This window comes from Rhinopithecus roxellana, chromosome 4 (assembly GCF_007565055.1).
Source record: "Rhinopithecus roxellana isolate Shanxi Qingling chromosome 4, ASM756505v1, whole genome shotgun sequence".
NCBI lineage: Eukaryota > Metazoa > Chordata > Mammalia > Primates > Cercopithecidae > Rhinopithecus > Rhinopithecus roxellana.
In genome coordinates, this window is record NC_044552.1 from 72,843,265 (window position 1) to 72,860,916 (window position 17,652).

The following is a 17,652-nucleotide window of genomic DNA, read 5'->3' on the forward strand; positions in this document are numbered from 1 at the left end:
ATACACTGGGGGGAAGTAACACAGTCACTAGTTGAAATGAGAGAAAGCCAGATCTGCTTTTGTTTTTCTAACCTTAAAGTCACTTAACAAGCAACCCTTGCAATCCAACAGGGTCCACTGCACGAATTCTAAAGTGCAAAACCTTACACTCTTGCATTCAAAAATTTTTATCTAGAAAATACTCACTGTCATACATATACCGGAGAACACAAATATGCATAATTGGAGTTCCAGAAGAGAAGAGAGAATGGGACTAAAGTAATATGTGAAGTGGTAAGAACTGACAACTGCTAAGAAATGTCCAAAGGTCCACATTTCAAACCAATTGATCCACAATTAAAGAAATCCAACAAATTCTGAACAGAAAAAATAAAAAGAAATCCATACACATGTATCCTATAATAAAACTAAAGAATGAAACCGTATCTCAAAAAAATTGGGGGGGGGGTGTCTTAAAAGGTGTCAAAAGAAAAAAGAATATCACTTCCAAAGAGAAACAGCTACATCAACAGCTGATTTATCAGTAACAATGAAAATCAGAAGACAGTAGAATATCTTAAAAGTGCTGAGAGAAAATTGCCAGCTAAGGAAACAACCCAGTGAAAATATCCTTTGAGAAATACAGTTAAATGAAAGCATTTTATTTATGTATTTATTTATTTATGAGACAGGGTCTCACTCCATCTCCCAGGCTGGAGTACAGTGGCGTAATTCTGGCTCACTGCATCCTCTGCCTCCTTGGCTCCAGCTATCTCCCTACCTTAGCCTCCCAAGTAGCTGGGAAGTGCACGCCACCATGCCCAGCTAATTTTTGTATTTTTTCTAGAGACAGGGTCTCTCCATGTTGCCCAGGCTGGTCTGGAACTCCTGGGCTCAGGCGATACGCCCGCCTCGCCCAGCCACAACATTTTAAAAGACAAACCAAAACTGAAAGCATTTGCCACTAAATCCTTACTAAAGGACATTCTAAAGAATGTGCTACAGGCAGAAAGTGATACCTTGCATATGAGATGCAAGAATCATCATCATTCACCATCATCTTGTGGAGGGTGTATGTGTATATGTAAGTGCATGCATATATACCAGACAACAATAGCTAAAGTAGGAGTACAGGGGATGTGAATAAAATTCAAGTGTTCTAAGGTTCTCGCATTGTTCAGTAGAAGGTAAAAGTACTGATCAAATGTGCTATGCTTTCTAGGGGTAACCACTTAAAGAACGGAAACTGCCTGCATGACTTAAAACAAGTACAGGGACAGAACGTAATGATTTAAAAAATCCAAAAGAAAGGATGCCTAGCATACTAACTTTCTGCCTTTCCTTTTTTCTGTGATATGTGTTTATGACTATACTTTTTAAAAAATTGCCATGGCTGCATCTCACATGTTCCGTTGTATAGTTGCTTGGAAGTGCAATGTCACAATTTTCAAATATGGAAATTTTATAGCTATCTTTTTGTGGTTAGTTTCTAGCTTAGATGCACTGCGGTCAAAGAATGCGGTAATAAGATTTTAAATCTGTTGAGACTTATTTTATGCTCCGGTTCAGGGGTGGCTAACTACAGTCTGTGGGCCAAATCCACTCCACAGTCTGCTTTTTTGTACCAACAAGCTAAGGATGGTATTTGCATTTTTAAAGGCTTAAGAAAAAAAGATGAAGAAAAAGAAAGGGCGAAAGAGAGAAAGAAAGAAGTGACAGAAACTACACCAGGCCAGCACAGCCTGAAATATTTACTGTCTGGCCCTTTACTGAAGTTTGCCAATCCCTGGTCTAGCACATGGTCATTTAAAAAATGTTTCATTATGTTTCAATGTTTCAAAACGTTTTCAGTGCCTGAAAACAACATTCTGTGTTGCTGAGTGCCATGTTCCCTAAGACCTTTAGATGCAGTTTACTAATTTTTTCACATATTCTATATCATTATTGATATTTTTTGCTTGTTCTATCAATTATTGAGGTATATAAAAATCTCCCACTGTAATTGTATATTTGTCCATTTCTCTTTGTAGTTCTGTCAATTTTTGCTTAAATATTTTGAGCTTACATTGTTTTATATCTCTCTGTGAACTGAACCTTCCATCATGATGAAGTGACTCTTTTATTTCCAGTAATGCTTTTTGCTTTAAAGTCTATTTTTATTGATGTTAACACAAACAGTGCTAGCTTTCTCTTGGTTAAAATTTGCCTGGTACATCCTTTTTATTTTTATTTTAGATCTTCCTGGAGGTGGTAGTCAGCATGGCAAGGCAAGAAAAATAAATAAAAGAAATAATGATTACAAGAAAGAAAAAATACTGTCATATTTGCAGCTGATACGGCTATGTAAGTAGTAAGATCAGTTAGAAAGTTAAACAAATGAAAAATACAATAACATAAAAATAAGATGCACCTAGAAATACCTCTAATAAAACTGTACAAGATTTTGATATGGAGACAATTACAAACTTTGGAAGAAAAAAAAAACACTAAAAAAAGGCCTAAACAAATGAACGGATATAACATTATCTCCAAGTTGACCTATGACTCAATGTACTCCCAAACAAAATCCCAACTGGGTATTAGTAGAACTTTCCAAGTTAATTCTAAACTGTATATAGAATTACAGGGCCCAGAAGAGCCAGCCAAAACATTCTTGAGCAACAAAAAAGGGCAAGGGAACTGCCCAATCACCTGTCAAGCCATATTATTAAGAATGTTCACACTATAGACAAAAATTAATTTCATATGGATTAATGACTTAAATGTGAAAAGTTTTCGAGAGATAATACAAGAGAATATTTTCATGACTATGAGTTAAGGATTTCTCAAACAAGCAACAGGAACCACAATACATAAAGGAATAATTTGATAAGCGCAGACTATATAAATAATTATATAAATAATTGCTCGTAAACAACAGGGAAAAGTGAGAAGACAAGTCGCAAAAAGAAAAAAATTTTGCAACACACACAATTGACAAAGGATAGTATCCAAAATATGTAAAGATCTCCTAAAAATCAAAAGGAAATGACAACCCAATAGTTGCTTTCAAAAGAAAAAAAAATTAAATCACCAATAACATATATGAAAAGATACTCAACTGCAGGAAAGAGCTCAGAAAAAACATGGATTAAAAATGCTGCATAAATGTATTCTCTGCCAAAATGCTTGCTATTAATCATAATATAATTAGTCAACTACAGATGAATATATTTGCAAGCTTCACCTCTCCCTTGGTCATTTTCCAATTTTCCAATAATTTGCAATCATTGTATTTACTATGCATAAGTTTGTTTTCCCTTTATATAAACAAGTGTTGGTTCATAAACTAACAATGAGCAATGCCCTCTACTCTCTCATAGAACCCAGACCACTGGGTGGACTAGCCCCAGCTCTACTTCTAATGGACCTCTGGTACCTTATGCAACCTTTCCTCCGGGGTTTCCTTATTTATTCGTGATTGAACTAAGTGAGTTCTACACAGACACCTCCAACCCTGCCACTGCCTGTCCAGCTCTAAAATTCTGATTCGTAATGTGCATACTTTTACAAGACTTTCTTTTTCATTCTATTCTCTTACCAAATATACTTCCCTAATCTTGTGTACTAGGCACCCGAGACACAAATGAATGGATCCGTCTCTGGACCCCAGGGTCTCACAGTCCAGGGCAAAGAAAAAGATGAACAAGTTATGGCAATGTGCTAAGTGTTATAGTTAAGATATGATAAAGGGGCTAAGGTAGAATAGGAGGAAATGCGCAGTGAGACTGAAGGACCATAGTGTTTGGAATGGGGGAAGGAGGCACTAGGCAAGGGATTTCCAGGCAGAAAAACTAGCGTGGGCACTATCTTCAGAGGAAGAAAGAAAAATTGGCTTTCAGGGCTTTGTAAAGAGTTCAGCATGGGAGAATAGCAGCCCTCACATGTTACCAAAAAAACTTAGAAATTACTCATTGGACAACATGGTGTCTTTGGGCAGGGAAGTGATAGGACGCAAGTGGAATTTACAAAGATCATTCTAGGTGCCCTGTGAAGAAAAGAATGGGGTATAACACTGGGAGACAAGAAAGGAAGAAGCAGAAATATCAGTTAGAAAGCTACAACTGTCTGAAGAGAAATGATGAGACTCTGAACTAAGCAGTGGCAGCAGAAGAGAGAGATTTGATGAGTATCATTGAGTTAAAGTGGGCAGGACCCACTACTCAAAAGAAGAGGCTGAAAGAGAAAGAAAAGAATAACTCCTGGGAGAAATAAGGAAGATATGAAGCCTGCATCAGTGAAAATAGTGAGGAAGGAGTTGATGTGAGATAAATTAATGAAACAGAAATGTTAGAATCAATTGAATGACTAGCTTCAGGGGCTGAGGAAGAAGGAAAAGGATACCTCCTTTGTTCTTGGCTTGAACTAGTGGGTGGATCGTGGGATCATAGATCAAAATGGGGAAAACAGAAGTGGATTTTGAGGGAAAGAAAATAATTTTTCAACACACTGAACTGGAGGTGGCTGAGTGCCAACCTGCAAGAGACAAATGTACGATTACAGTGGGAGATTTTTATATACCTCTCAAGGTTGTAAGCTAGCAAGGAGGATAGAACTGGAAATAAAAGGATAGCAAGCATGTGGCACTGTTAAAAGGGCTCTACATCTTTTATGGCAATTCTTGTAATTCTGTTAGATAGGTACTACTGTTATTCCTACTTTACAGATCAGCAAAAATTAGGCACAGAGCATTTTAGCAACTTATCCAAGGTCCCCAGGTGGGTAAGTGCTGAAGGCAGGATTTGAATTACAGTCTTAATTCCAGAGCCTGTGCTAACCATTTCACGGTGTTCACCTTGAGCTAGAAGCAGCACAGTCTGACGTTGAAGGTATGGGAGAGTATGTAGAATGCAAAGAGGACTAAGAGCAGAGTCCTGGGAAACACCACTATTGAAAAGGGAGAGTAAAATAATTGGAACAGAATGCTGAGTGGAGCCCCATGGCAGCGAAACAGAGAGAAAGTTTCAAGAAAGAGGAACTAATGAACAGTGTCATTTGATGCAGACATTTAAGTCAGATGGCTGAATTTGACAACTGCAAGGCCTGGGACATCACTCACAGACAGTTTCCCAAGAGGGTAGGGCCAGACTGCATTGGGTTGAGGAGAAAATGAGATGAAGACAAAAAGAGAGCTCCAAAAAGCTGAGCTGTGAAAGGAGAAGACTCAGGAGGTTACCGGAGGGGCATAAGTTTGGAAAGTTTTGTTTTGATAGGAAGTTAGGAGGATTCTAAGCATTCTTTCATGCCAGATGTCCATTTTTAAAAAGTAAAATTCACAGACAGCTTGTTAAAAATCTGTAACACACTTCTTAAGTCATTAAACTAGACTTGGGGACATGATACAAAGGAATTTTTGGACACCGCCTCCCATCTTCACATCTTGAGCTGATCACCTACCTCGGGCTCTACTGGGCCTACACTATCAATCTGTAGATGCTCTCATCAGGCTCTAGACACATCAGCTTTTCCTCAGTTCTTCAAACACAGTAAGCTCTTTGCCTTCTCAGGCTTGCCTGTCACCTTTGCCTGGAAAGTCTTGACTGAATCAGCTTCCTCCATTGAGATCATGCAGCTATTTCTCAAATCCAAGGCCTCTTTCTCACTGTATTAACATACATAATCATAAAACATTTACTGCACTCTCACTAGTTACCAGGCTCTGTGCTATATGCTTTATTTGTGTAATTTCACTCAATTTTCACACTCATCTTCTCATGTAGACAGGTGTTTTGAAAATGATCTCCACTTGTACAGGTGAGGAAAGAGAGGAGGCTGCATAACTTGCCCAAGTTCACATTAAGTGGTGGTGCCAGGATTAGAATCTAGTTTTTCAAAAATAAAACAAATGGAGGCCACTGCTCACTTCAAGTGAAGGTACAATACTGTAGTTTGGGAAGTCCTGATCTAATTTTATTTATGGTCCGAGATAACATCTGCACTTTACAGGCTATGTCCCTAATCCACAAATTCAAATTTCACCCCCTCTTTCCACTTGCTTTCTGATGGCGGGAGGTAAGGGCAGAGAGCATCGGAGGGCTATTCCGAACTTCCAATTCTGCTTCTCCCGAGGATGCATGTGGGAAGGAGAAGAAATTCAAACGTTAGCAACTTATCTCTGAGCAATGAGGTAACCCGGGACCTAACAAGCGGCCGGCAGTTTTGGAGCTGAAGCCAACAATTCCCACACCGCATCAGTAGTAAAGGTGCTTACCTTAACTGCCACCTCCGGAGCCGAGTCCACTGCCACTGCTAGAGACGGCTTGGCTGAAGGCGATTTAGTCAAGTGCATGAGGGAGTCGGCGGCTGGCAGCGGACACCGACTGCTCTCACTGTCCGAGTCCGATTCGGACCCTGAACCCGAACCGTAGGAAGCGGCCAGAGCTGCAATCGCAGCCGACATGACGGCAACAAATCTTCTGCGGAGACCCTGTCAGGGCGGAAGAAGAAGAGGCTCCCAGGTCCTGACAGATTGCCATGGAACACATAATTAACTTTCTTTGCTAGGAAATAATTTCTTACATTTTAAAACAATAAGCTAATTATTATTAGAATAACTACTGTCGAACTGAGGGCTTAAAAAAGTTTATCTAGGGAAAAAGAGAGAATTATAATAGCTTATAACTTTCAGGACCTAGTTGACTAAAGAATACGAGTTCCAAAATACCTTGAGGCCTCGCGGTCCTGCACTCCCAGCGTGCAGCGCGGCAGGAAGCACCAGAGGGCACAATGGGAAGTGTAGTTTGGAATGAGGGGGCGGGACGGGGGCGGGGCCCTCCTTGACCCCGCCCCCGAATGGATGTTCCATTCAATTGGCTGTCATCTTCCCTCATTCCCTAGCCAAGCACTGTTCTCTCCGTCCCCCTCCCCCAAACTGAGGATTGGGCAATACCACAGAACCTCAGGAAAGGGGGGAAGAGCGAGCTTCAGCCCCACTGATGGAGGAGTGGGCGGAGGCTGGGTTTCCCACCTCGACTGCACCTGGGCACTGGAGGCTGAAGAGGAAAGTGAGAATCTGAAGTTTTGAGACCTCTGACTGGCCGGGAATAGCTCCTGGGGCGGGGGGCAAGGATGGGACCATAGCCGGAGAGAGTCCTGAGGTCCCCCCTGCTTCTGGCGCGGGTCCCTGCGTCCGGTTGTGGAGCGTCTCGCGCGGGGAGGGGGCGGGGGGAGCGGCAGCTCTCGGTGTTGTTCACTCGCGCGTCGAGCACACGGTGGGTCCGGCGGCCGGTGGGCGCCCCAGGCGGCGTTCCCCGTGGCCTGGCGCCTCGGCCGCTGTCCTGAGCGGGTTCCGCCCCAGAGCCCGACCCTCCTGGGGGCCCTAGGTGGAGTCCCGCGAGCCGAGGGGGACCGGCGACCGCTGCCGAAGCATGAAGAAGGGGTAAGCGAGAGCCCCCAAGATTTCACGGTGAGCGCGAGTCCCTGAGGAATTGCTTTTTTCGGGGAGGGGGTGCTGGGAGAGGAACTCTTCCTCACCGGCCAGAGCAGACCGACGGGTGTGTGGCCCGCAGAGGTGACGGGGATGGATGGGCGCGCCTCCCCCGCCCCGGCCCCCACCCCCATCCGCGGGTTTCCCGAGCGCCCACCGCCCACCCGCCAGCCGGGCTGGGTGCCGAGGGAGACGGCGGCGGGCGCGTCTGGGGCTCGGCTGCAGGGACCGCCCCGGGGCTGCTTTCGCCGGAGAGACTGCGGGTCTCACCTGAGGTGCCACCGCCCGGGCTTCCCTGCCCACCCGCGCCCACGATCCGCCCCGTGCCTCTTTCCGGGGGAGGCGGTAGCCCCGGGCGACAGAGAAACCTCTGCTCGCTCTACGTGCACTGGGCTCAGTAAAGCGGGCTCGTGCGTTTGCGTGTTTGCTCCGCGAGTCGGTGTCTAAAGACATAACGGTAAAGCGAGTGCAGGCTTCCTTTTCTTGGTTGGAAGGGAAGGCGAAGCAGTGCTGTCGCTTCTGGTGCCCGTTCGTGGGGGCTGCCTCGGGCAGAGTTAGGGAGCCGCTCACTCAGCGCTCATGTCGGCAGGACTCGCCCATTGTGCCACCCAGATAATTATTCAACTATGCAGCATCCATTGCACCTTTCCCGTTTTTCTTTTCCCCTTGCTACAGCATGCCCCCTAGCTTCGGTACTCTGACACCTTCTCTTGCACTTGGGGATAATGAACTGGAATAACGATGAAAAGCACATCCTGTCTCAACATACACGACCTGCCCTATAACCGATTAATTAATTGATCCCCAGCTAGACTAGGTACTTAAATACGACTTACTGTAATCATTTCCTTTTCTGTATAATAAGGTGTGCGGTGGATTCGACCTAAATTTTTTCTTTGGTGTTAGATTCACGGTTAGCTAAGGTTTTTTTTGTTTTCACTAATTGATGTAATTGACTTATGGGTTATTCAATCCGTCTGATGTTCTTAAATTTAAATTTGCATGGTAGGTAACATTCATTTTTCTGATCGTAGCACTATATCATGATTAAAAATGCAGTCTAAATTTGAACTCTCAGAAACAGTTTATCCTTTATGCTCTAAGTTTCTGTTAGGAAACATATTTTTGTTTATATTGAATATTCGAGTGAAGTATTTGATATAAAATTTCGGAAGTTTTGAATAAGAAAAGTTTTGTATTTGTTTTTCAGTAACAGAATGTGTCATTACTAATCGTTGCCTTCCATTGAATGGAAGAATTTAATATTTAAGGTGAGGTTTTTAACCACCGTATCAGTCATTCCCTAATTTATCTGATGTTATTTTTTATTCACTTTTGTCTTTGCAATATCATGTATTTAATTACTTGTTTTAGAATCCAATTTTTTTTCTAACTTCGATCTACAAGTATGAGTAGGCTTCAGTTTTGCATGATCTACCTGAAGGATGAATTTTTTTTTTTTTAAATACAAGAAACAACTGTTGGTTACTTGATTTTTATGTTAAAAACTGTTTACATCTCATTATTTAAAAATAAATGATTCACTATCAAAAATAAGTGTTGTATTTTTATAATTTTCCTTTTCCATCTTGTTTAAGCTTGTTGCATTAACCCGTCTGATAAAAGAGAATCACATATAAGCATTGCAGAGGCAGTTTTAAGGTACGGTAATTGTTTTATGGCACTTGGAAGTGGCGCACATACAATATAAGTTGATGGTGTAGGATTAGTTGCTTGGTTAGGAAATGACCTTGCAATTTACAAAATGGACATCTTTGTGCCTTGGTTTCCTTATATGTAAATGGAGATAATATTTAGTGGGTAGTGTGCATAAATTCAGGAAAGGTGTGTTTTTGTAGTCCTTTAAAAGAAAATTTAAATAGCTGATGAATGATAAAAAAATTTCTGTGAAAAATACAATGAAAAGATGTCAGGATTTTCCTTGTCATGTTAGAATGGCTGATTAACATTGATTTTTGCTTTGGAGAGATACGCCTCTGAATTGAAAAATGTTTCTCATCTATCAATGGGTTTAAATAATTGCAGACATAAAGGTTATTACAGTTAATACCTACATGTAGTTAAACATATAGATAAAATAGTTAATAGTAAATAAAAATTATGACTTGATAATAAGTAGAATATTGAATTAAGTTAGTGAAGAATACTATAGTCAAAAAATATTAAGGCCTTTTTTGTTAAAAATTTGCAGGTGTTACAATCCAAAATGCTTAGTTGTGATCATTTATAAGGTATGCTATAGAGTTACTTTATTACTCATGTTTGTAAATATTCATATAGTCAGAGACAGTGTATTAATATTGTATAAGGCTATATTTAATTATACATTTTGCTTTATTTTAGGAATAACTTAAGATATCTTTCCAAGTACTTGATTTTCATTATCACAGTACATAGTATCTTGTGACTTCCTTATTGGACTACTATCAAAAGTTTATATTATTAGCACTTTTACCAAAACAGTTCTTTTGGTTACTTTGTGAGAAAACTTCATATAGATAAGACTATTGAAGTGTGTTTAAAGTTAACTATTGTATGGTTTCTTTTTTGAGAATTTGATTGTTTTATAATGTTTTCTTAAATGAATTAAAATTTAGCTGTCACTGTCATTTGGGTAAATGCAGTAAAGTCATGGTTTTTTTAGTTATTTGAGGAGAGGAACTGACCTGCAGCTTATCGTCATAAATTCAAAGTTGTCAGTATAGTGTTTAACAAATAGGGTTTCAGTTTTCTTTGTTGAACAAATAAAATGAATGTGTAAAGAATATCCATTGAATTAATATACTCAGTGAAACATTTTTAAAGATTTATCAAACATTTTAGTTAATGAAATGTATAACTTTATCTCAGGAGAAAAGAGAAAAATGAATTTGGAGGTTCTTGGAGCTCCATTTACCTGTTCAGATCTAATTCCATTACCTGTACACTTTTGAATTGGCACTAGATACTTAGCAGTCTTTGATTTATGAAATATTAACAATTTTCTTCTTATAGCTCACTTTATGAAGATGTATGTCAACATATTTTTTGTTTTCCCTACACTAGATAGAAGTGTGTTTGATTCTTTGCGCCTTAACTTTTCTAGTGAAATAGTAATAAAAAGATATATGTAAATTAAATCCTGTGCTAAATGCCTGAGTACCTACTTGTTAAAAATAAATGACCCCTGAGGTGGAACTTTTTATAAAATTAAGAATCTTGTGTTTTTAGTTTATCACATTCAGCTTATAATTTTGTGAATTGGTAGTTCTAACTTACTACACGATTGATTATATTTTACAACTTGTGAAATGGTTTGGAACTTGGGTCTTATTTTCTCAGAAACGATATACTTAGTGGTTAGAGTCACAGACAGCCCACTAAAGCCTATTTAAATAATAAAATACCTGAATTATAGGATTATGTTAATACTAAAAAAACCATAAAATTATGTTAATAATTAGCGTAAGTGTATTAAAATACCTATAATAATTTGTATGACAGTCTTTCTATGGGAAAAATAAGTTTCAGATCTACCTTGAAATGCTAGGATCTGTAACTCTCGTGTTAGACATGACAACATTAGGAACTTGTTCTCTTTCACCCAGTGGACTTGAAGAGGAGGCTGTTTCTCAGTTCAGTGAGTGGCATAGCCTTACATTATCTGGGACGAGAAGTTACGGCATGACAGAAATTAGAAGGAAATGCAGTCTTCTGTGTGACTTTACTTCTCAAGATATTTGATTATAAAATGAAAAGGTAGAAGTCGATGACTTCTGAGGTCTGTTTTAGCTACAAATAAAATTCCAAGGCTTGATGTAACTTTGAAGCTTGATGTAATCCCACTTTTTTTCTGATAGTTCATTTTCCCTAATATTACAGCTTACGTACCTCTGTGAGGACATTTCTTTCTGGACCTACCTCTGAAAAAGAAAGTAGCCTTGATCCTTTCTCACATGCCCGTTCTCAAAAGCAAGATTTTTTAGTCTCTTAAAGGTGTTATTTTTGTGATGGGTTTTACGTTTGTTTTAAGTTTTAAAATAAACTCCCAGCACTGTCAAAAAACAGGATTTTTCTTTTGGATTGTTTCCTTTGTTTCCTTATTTTGAGCTATTAGTAAAGTCAGGGTAGATTTTATTCATACTTTGGAGAAAGATCATATCCAGTGAATCTCCATAGAATTTTTTTAAGGAAAAAATGGAATGAGGTGATGAAGTGGGAGTATGAAGATACAAAGATGGGTTATTGCCCCATGAAGTATGGGGCACCTTGTGTTTGTAGCAGCCTTACCTGGGGTGCAATGAAGCTTTGGTATGGATGTGATGGGGCTGAAGGCAGATTGAGAAAGTGAATCTATGAACTCCTTGAGGACGGTTTTGTTGTTAGTGTTTGGTTGTTTTGTTTTGCTTCATTTTTGTGTTCTTAGTGCCTGTTTTTGGTTTAATGTAAATGGAATGGATTTTTGATTGTATGCAATTACTACAGCATAAAAGAGAAGTCATTCTCTTCCTACGTGGAAAGATCAGGGTGCTGTGAGGGAAGAGGTCAAAAAACACAGCTATTTTTGTCATATGCACTGGAGTATTTTATAGGCTTTTTATTAACTCCTTATTTGGAGATCAGTGATATTAAAAAATAATGTGTAACATGGTCCAAAAGGAAAAGAAGTAACATTGTTTGCTTGCTATATGTACAAGACACTGTATAGGTACTATCACATTTATTATTTCTCTTGTTTAGTTGCTACCATAGCCCTGTGAGGATTTAATTGAAGAAAAAGGTTAACTGAATTGAACAGGTTGTTTGTTCTGCCTAGCAGAAGCCCAGATTCTCTCAGAACTGCTTTATCTCCCCTTTTACCGATAAGTTACTGTTGGAGTAGTCGTTTTAATAACTTGATAATAGCAATTCTGCCTGCCTGCTACCATCCCCTCATTTGTAATTGGTTCATTTAGTGGGTCCTGCTTGTTAAACCAATGATTCGTAGTTCATAATCAGCACATAATTATTGAGGGCCAAGTAGGTGCTAAAAAGGATAGGTTTCTATTCTCTTGGAGTTAACAGTATAGTAAAAAACAGGTGTTGAACAAAACATTTGTACTTAGAAATTTTGGTGAATGCTATAAGGGAAAAGAAGAGGGAACTGGATTTACATTGGGAGTTAGGGGAGACTTCTTGGAGGCAGGATTAGTGGAAGTTAGGTAGGTGGAAAAGGAAGAGAATGCAAAGAACAGATGAAACAGTTAAAGCTTAGTGTAAGAGGGATTGTGACTTGATAGGAGGTTGCAGAGGTAAACAGAAGCCAGACTATGCAGAGGGCCTACATGAGGCTTGGTTTAACAAAGTTAAGGATTTTAAGTCTCTTGGGGAACGCCATGAAGAGTTTTAATCAGGTTAATTACTGAATCAGATCTATCTTTTATAAAGATCACTTTGGCTTGAAAGGGGCCAGAGAGACCAATCACAATTCTGTTGATTTCTGTGGTTTATTGGCCTGGTTTTAGACACTTGCACTAAGCCAAGTCACTCAGAACTTTTCCTGGGTCCTCCATGCCCAGAGGTTGAATAATTTGTTTTCTCTTCAATTGCTGAAGCTGTGAGATACAAAACTCTGAAACCGTTAATGGCCTTGTTTCTTGCCCTATGAGCTAGATAAGCTGGGGCTTCTAGAACAAAGAGTGCAAAGAAGCAGATGCACAGAGTCCTGACTGTATTCGAGTTCCTTTGTCCATGGTCCTGAGATTGAGTTCCAGAGACATCCTAGTTATCTTTGTCATAAGTCCTCTTTTTTGCATAAACTGTTAGAATTGTATTTGTGGTACTTGTCAACCGGCAAACTGAGTCCTCTCATAGATCAAGTAATTTGCTCAAGGTCACATGGCTAATAGAAATGGAGATGGAATTTGAACACAGATATGTGTGATTTCAAAGTCCCATTTTTTTCCTACTCCCTTATGCTGCAAAGGTACCATTTCTTAAACTAACGGTCCAAAGGAATTCTGAGGAGGTAGATTTTGGGTGTGGTGACATCTATTGGATGATGATGACAGCAAAGGTTTTTTTTTTTTTTTTTAATTTGGTGTGCTTGATAGTAGTTAGTCCAGCATCTAGCCATTCTTTATTCCTAACCCCTAGCCAGGTGTACTCCAATAAAGTTACATTGACTAACTTATTTGAAAAGAAGAAAAGCTTATGTATCAGGGCATGGATTAACTTGTTTGATTCATTTACCAGAAAATATCAAGTCTGTTATGTTTTTACCTTATGCTACAAAAGTAAGCTTGTTTTCTAGTCATTTTAATAGGGACATCTCTTGTCTTATTTTGCTAAATTTTCATAACATACATGTGCTAGAGGTTATGCTAGAGAATTGTGGAAAGGTTAAATGAAAAGGGAGGAACAGTGAAGCATTTTATATTATAGTTGAGGATGACGACTAGCACTCATTTCTTAAAATTATTTTTATAGATTTAGAGGGTACAAGCTACATGGATATATTGCATAGGGGCAAAGCCTGGGCTTTTTAGTATAGTGTACATTGTACCCATTAAGTAATTTCTCATCCCTCACCCACCATCTATCCTTCCACTCTTCAGAGTCTCCATTGTCTATTATTCCACTCTTTATGTCCAGGTATACAAATTATTTAGCTCCCACTTATAAATGAGAACATATGGTATTTGACTTTCTGTTTCTGAGTTAGATAATGGTCTTTAAATAATGGTCTCTGGTTCCATCCATGTTGCTGCAAAAGAGATGATTTCATTCTTTTTAATGGTTGAGTAGTATTCCATTATTTGTATTTAAATTTTCTTTATTCATCTGTCAATGGACACTTAGGGTGATTCCATATCTTTGCTATTTTGAATGGTAGCACTCATTTTTTTAAAACCAGAATAAAAGCTCTGTGTGGTACATCATAATACATGACTACAAATTTATCAATTTTGTTATTATTTTCAAAGACTCTTCATTTAGTTTCATTGATTTTTTTCTCTTGATTTCCTGTTTTCAATTACGTAGATTTCTGCCTTAATTATTCCATGGTGTATATGTGCCACAGTTTCTTAATCCAGTCTATCATTGATGGACATTTGGGTTAGTTCCAAGTCTTTGCTATTGTGAATAGTGCCACAATAAATATACGTTTCCTTTTGTCTTTATAGTAGCATGATTTGTAGTCCTTTGGGTATATACCCAGTAATGGGATCGCTGGGTCAAATGGTAATTCTAGTTCTAGATCCTTGAGGAATCGCCACACTGTCTTCCACAATGGTTGAACTAATTTTCACTCCCACCGACATGTAAAAGCGTTCCTATTTCTCTATATCCTCTCCAGCACCTGTAGTTTCCTGACTTTTTAATGATTGCCATTCTAACTGGTGTGAGATGGTATCTCATTGTGGTTTTGATTTGCATTTCTCTGATGACCAGTGATGATGAGCATTTTTTCATGTGTCCACTGGCTGCAGAAATGTCTTCTTTTGAGAAGTGTCTGTTCATATCCTTTGCCCACTTTTTGATGGAGTTGTTTTTTTCTTGTAAATTTGTTTGAGTTATTTGTAGATTCTGGATATTAGCCCTTTGTCGGAAGGGTAGATTGCAAATATTTTCTCCCATTCTGTAGGCTGCCTATTCGCTCTGATGGTAGTTTCTTTTGCCGTGCAGAAGCTCTTTAGTTTAATTAGATCCCATTTGTCAATTTTGGCTTTTGTTGCCATTGCTTTTGGTGTTTTAGTCATGAAGTCCTTGCCCATGCCTATGTCCTGAATGGTATTGCCTAGGTTTTCGGTTTTTGTGGTTTTATAGATCCTTCTACTTTTCTAATACAGACTTTATGATATTTTCAACTTAAAACAGGTTTATTGGGATGTAATCCCATCATAGACTGTGGACCATCTATATATACACTCGGTGCCATAAATTCCAAGCACTGCTTTTCGTGCATCCCACACATTTTGATAAATTGTATGTTCATTTTCACTTAATGCAAAGTATTAAGAAATTTCTCTTGAGACTTTGAACCATGTGTTATTTAGAAGTGTGATGTTTAATCTCCAAATGTTTTGAGATTTTCCCGTCTATCTTTCTGAGATTGCTTTCTAGTTTAATTGCATTGTGATCTGAGAGCATATACTCTGTTAGTTCTCTTCTTTTAAATTTTTTCAGGTGTGTTTTATGGCCTAGAATATAGTCTGTCTCAGTGAATGACTTATGTGAGCTTGAGAATAACGTGTATTCTGTTGTTGTTGGTTGAAGTACTATATAAATAGCAGTTAGATCCAGTTGATTGGTGGTATTTAGTTCAACTGTATTGTTACTGATTTTTTGCCTTTCAGTTAATTACTGATAGAAGGATGTTGATATCTCCAGCTGTGATCATGAGTTCATGTTTCCCCTGGTGTTTTATCAGTTTTTTGCTTCACATTTTGATGCTCTGTTAGGTGCATATACATTAAGAATTGTTAGGTCTTGGAGAATTTGCCCCTTTATCAGAATGCAGTGCCTTTCTTTATCCCTGTTAATTTCCCTTGCTCAGAAACCTACTTTGTCTCAAATTGATACAGCTACTTCAAATTTGTTTTGATTAATGTTAGCATGGTATATCTTTCTCCATTTCTTTACTTTTAATCTATTTCTATATTTAAAGTGAGTTTCTTATATACAATATATAGTTAGGTCTTTTTTTTTAATCTACTCTGTCTCTTACCTTTTAATTGGTGTTTTTAGACCATTCACATTTAAAGTGATTATTGATGTATTAAAATCTAATGTATTTGCAACTGTTTTTTATTCATTGCACTTGTTCTTTGTTTCATTAAAAAGAAAAAGTTGGCTGGGCTGATGGCTCACACCTGTAATCCCAACACTTTAGGAGGCTGAGTCAGGCCAGTCACTTGAGCCCAGGAGTTTGAGACCAGCCTGGGCAACATGGTGAAACCCTGTCTCTACAAAAAAACACAAAAATTAGCCAGGTGTGGTGGCATGCACCTGTAGTCCCAGCTACTTGGGAGACTGAGGTAGTAGGATCACTTGAGCCTGGGAGGCGGAGTTTGCAGTGAGCCAAGATTGCACACTATACTCCGATCTGGGTGATGGAAGGAACCTCTGTTTCACCCTCTCCACCCCCCAAAAATGTCCTCTCTTTTTCTACTTTCTCTGACTTTAATTGAGCACTTTGTATGGTTGCTTTTCTCTCCTCTCTTAGCATATCAATTATACTTCTTTCTTTTTAAAATGTTTTGTAAGTGGTTGTCCTAGTTTGCCTCTCTTTTTGTATGATTACTGAGGAGAAGTCCAATCTAATTTTTATCACTATCCCTCTATAGGTTAAGTGGTTTTTCTCTGTCTTTCAGAATTTTTCTTTGTCTTTGGTTTTCAGCAGTTTGAACATCACATGCCTAGGTGTAGATTTTCTGGTATTTATCCTGCTTGATGATCTCTGAGCTTCATGGATTTGCTGTTTGCTGTTTGGTTTCTTAATTTTGGAAAAATTTTGAGCACCTGTATATGCTAGGCATTGTACTAAATATCTTATGCATGTGATTTAATCCTCACGACAACCCTGTGAAGAAGTATGATTCTCATTATTTGTGGTGGGAACTAAGTTTTAAATATAGACCACTACAGAATTTTTTTACAATAGTCACTAAAATTTAACTGCCTTGGGCTTACCCCTTACTTAAGCTTCCTCTAGATGTAATGAAAAAATTGAATTATTTTGGTTTACTTGTTAGGTCACAATACTGGAGGTGAGTGTTGGGGACTGATTTCAGAGTTCAAGTCGTGTGCAGTGTATCAGATTTGTGTACCATCAAAGGAGTTGAATGAAAATGGCTATGTTGTGTCCTTTTGATGAGATGCAACTGTTTTACCAGCAATTTGCATACATTTGAAAGTTGACTGAACCAATTAATGGAGAATCCAGTACTTTGCTTTAATTTAAAGATGATCTCAATTCCTAAGTCATTGGGTGCTGTTAGTAGAAATAGAGAAGCCCAAACAATGAGTAAGTTTCCTTTTTGGGGAGAGTGGGAAATGATGGATAATGAATTTGATTTTGGATATTTTGAATTTGAATTAGTGAGATGTCCCTGTGGAGCTGTCTGGCAGACTGATAGCACAGGACTATATATTGTCAGGACTGTTATGGTTGATTGTATAAGTTTGTGTAAGTAATTTAGAACCCTTGATGGTTAAAGATCTGG

The 17,652-nt window shown here is 38.7% G+C and overlaps 2 protein-coding genes across 3 annotated transcripts in view; one reads left to right on the forward strand and one right to left on the reverse strand.

Annotated features, from left to right (window-relative positions):
• Nucleotides 1-6,494, reverse strand: part of CDC40 (cell division cycle 40) — a 50,055-nt gene extending 43,561 nt beyond the window's left edge. The window contains exon 1 of the mRNA XM_010366018.2: nt 6,230-6,494. Coding sequence (XP_010364320.1) covers nt 6,230-6,418 — 189 coding nt within the window. The 5' untranslated portion in view covers nt 6,419-6,494. The remainder of the gene's footprint in view (nt 1-6,229) is intronic.
• Nucleotides 6,495-6,858: 364 nt separating this feature from the next.
• Nucleotides 6,859-17,652, forward strand: part of WASF1 (WASP family member 1) — a 79,088-nt gene continuing 68,294 nt past the window's right edge. Inside the window, exons 1-2 of one of the 2 annotated variants that reach the window (XM_010366017.2) lie at nt 6,859-7,423; nt 8,120-8,261. The gene's annotated coding sequence lies outside the window, so the exon portion shown is untranslated. The remainder of the gene's footprint in view (nt 7,424-8,119; nt 8,262-17,652) is intronic. The other variant, XM_010366016.2, reaches the window with a different exon arrangement.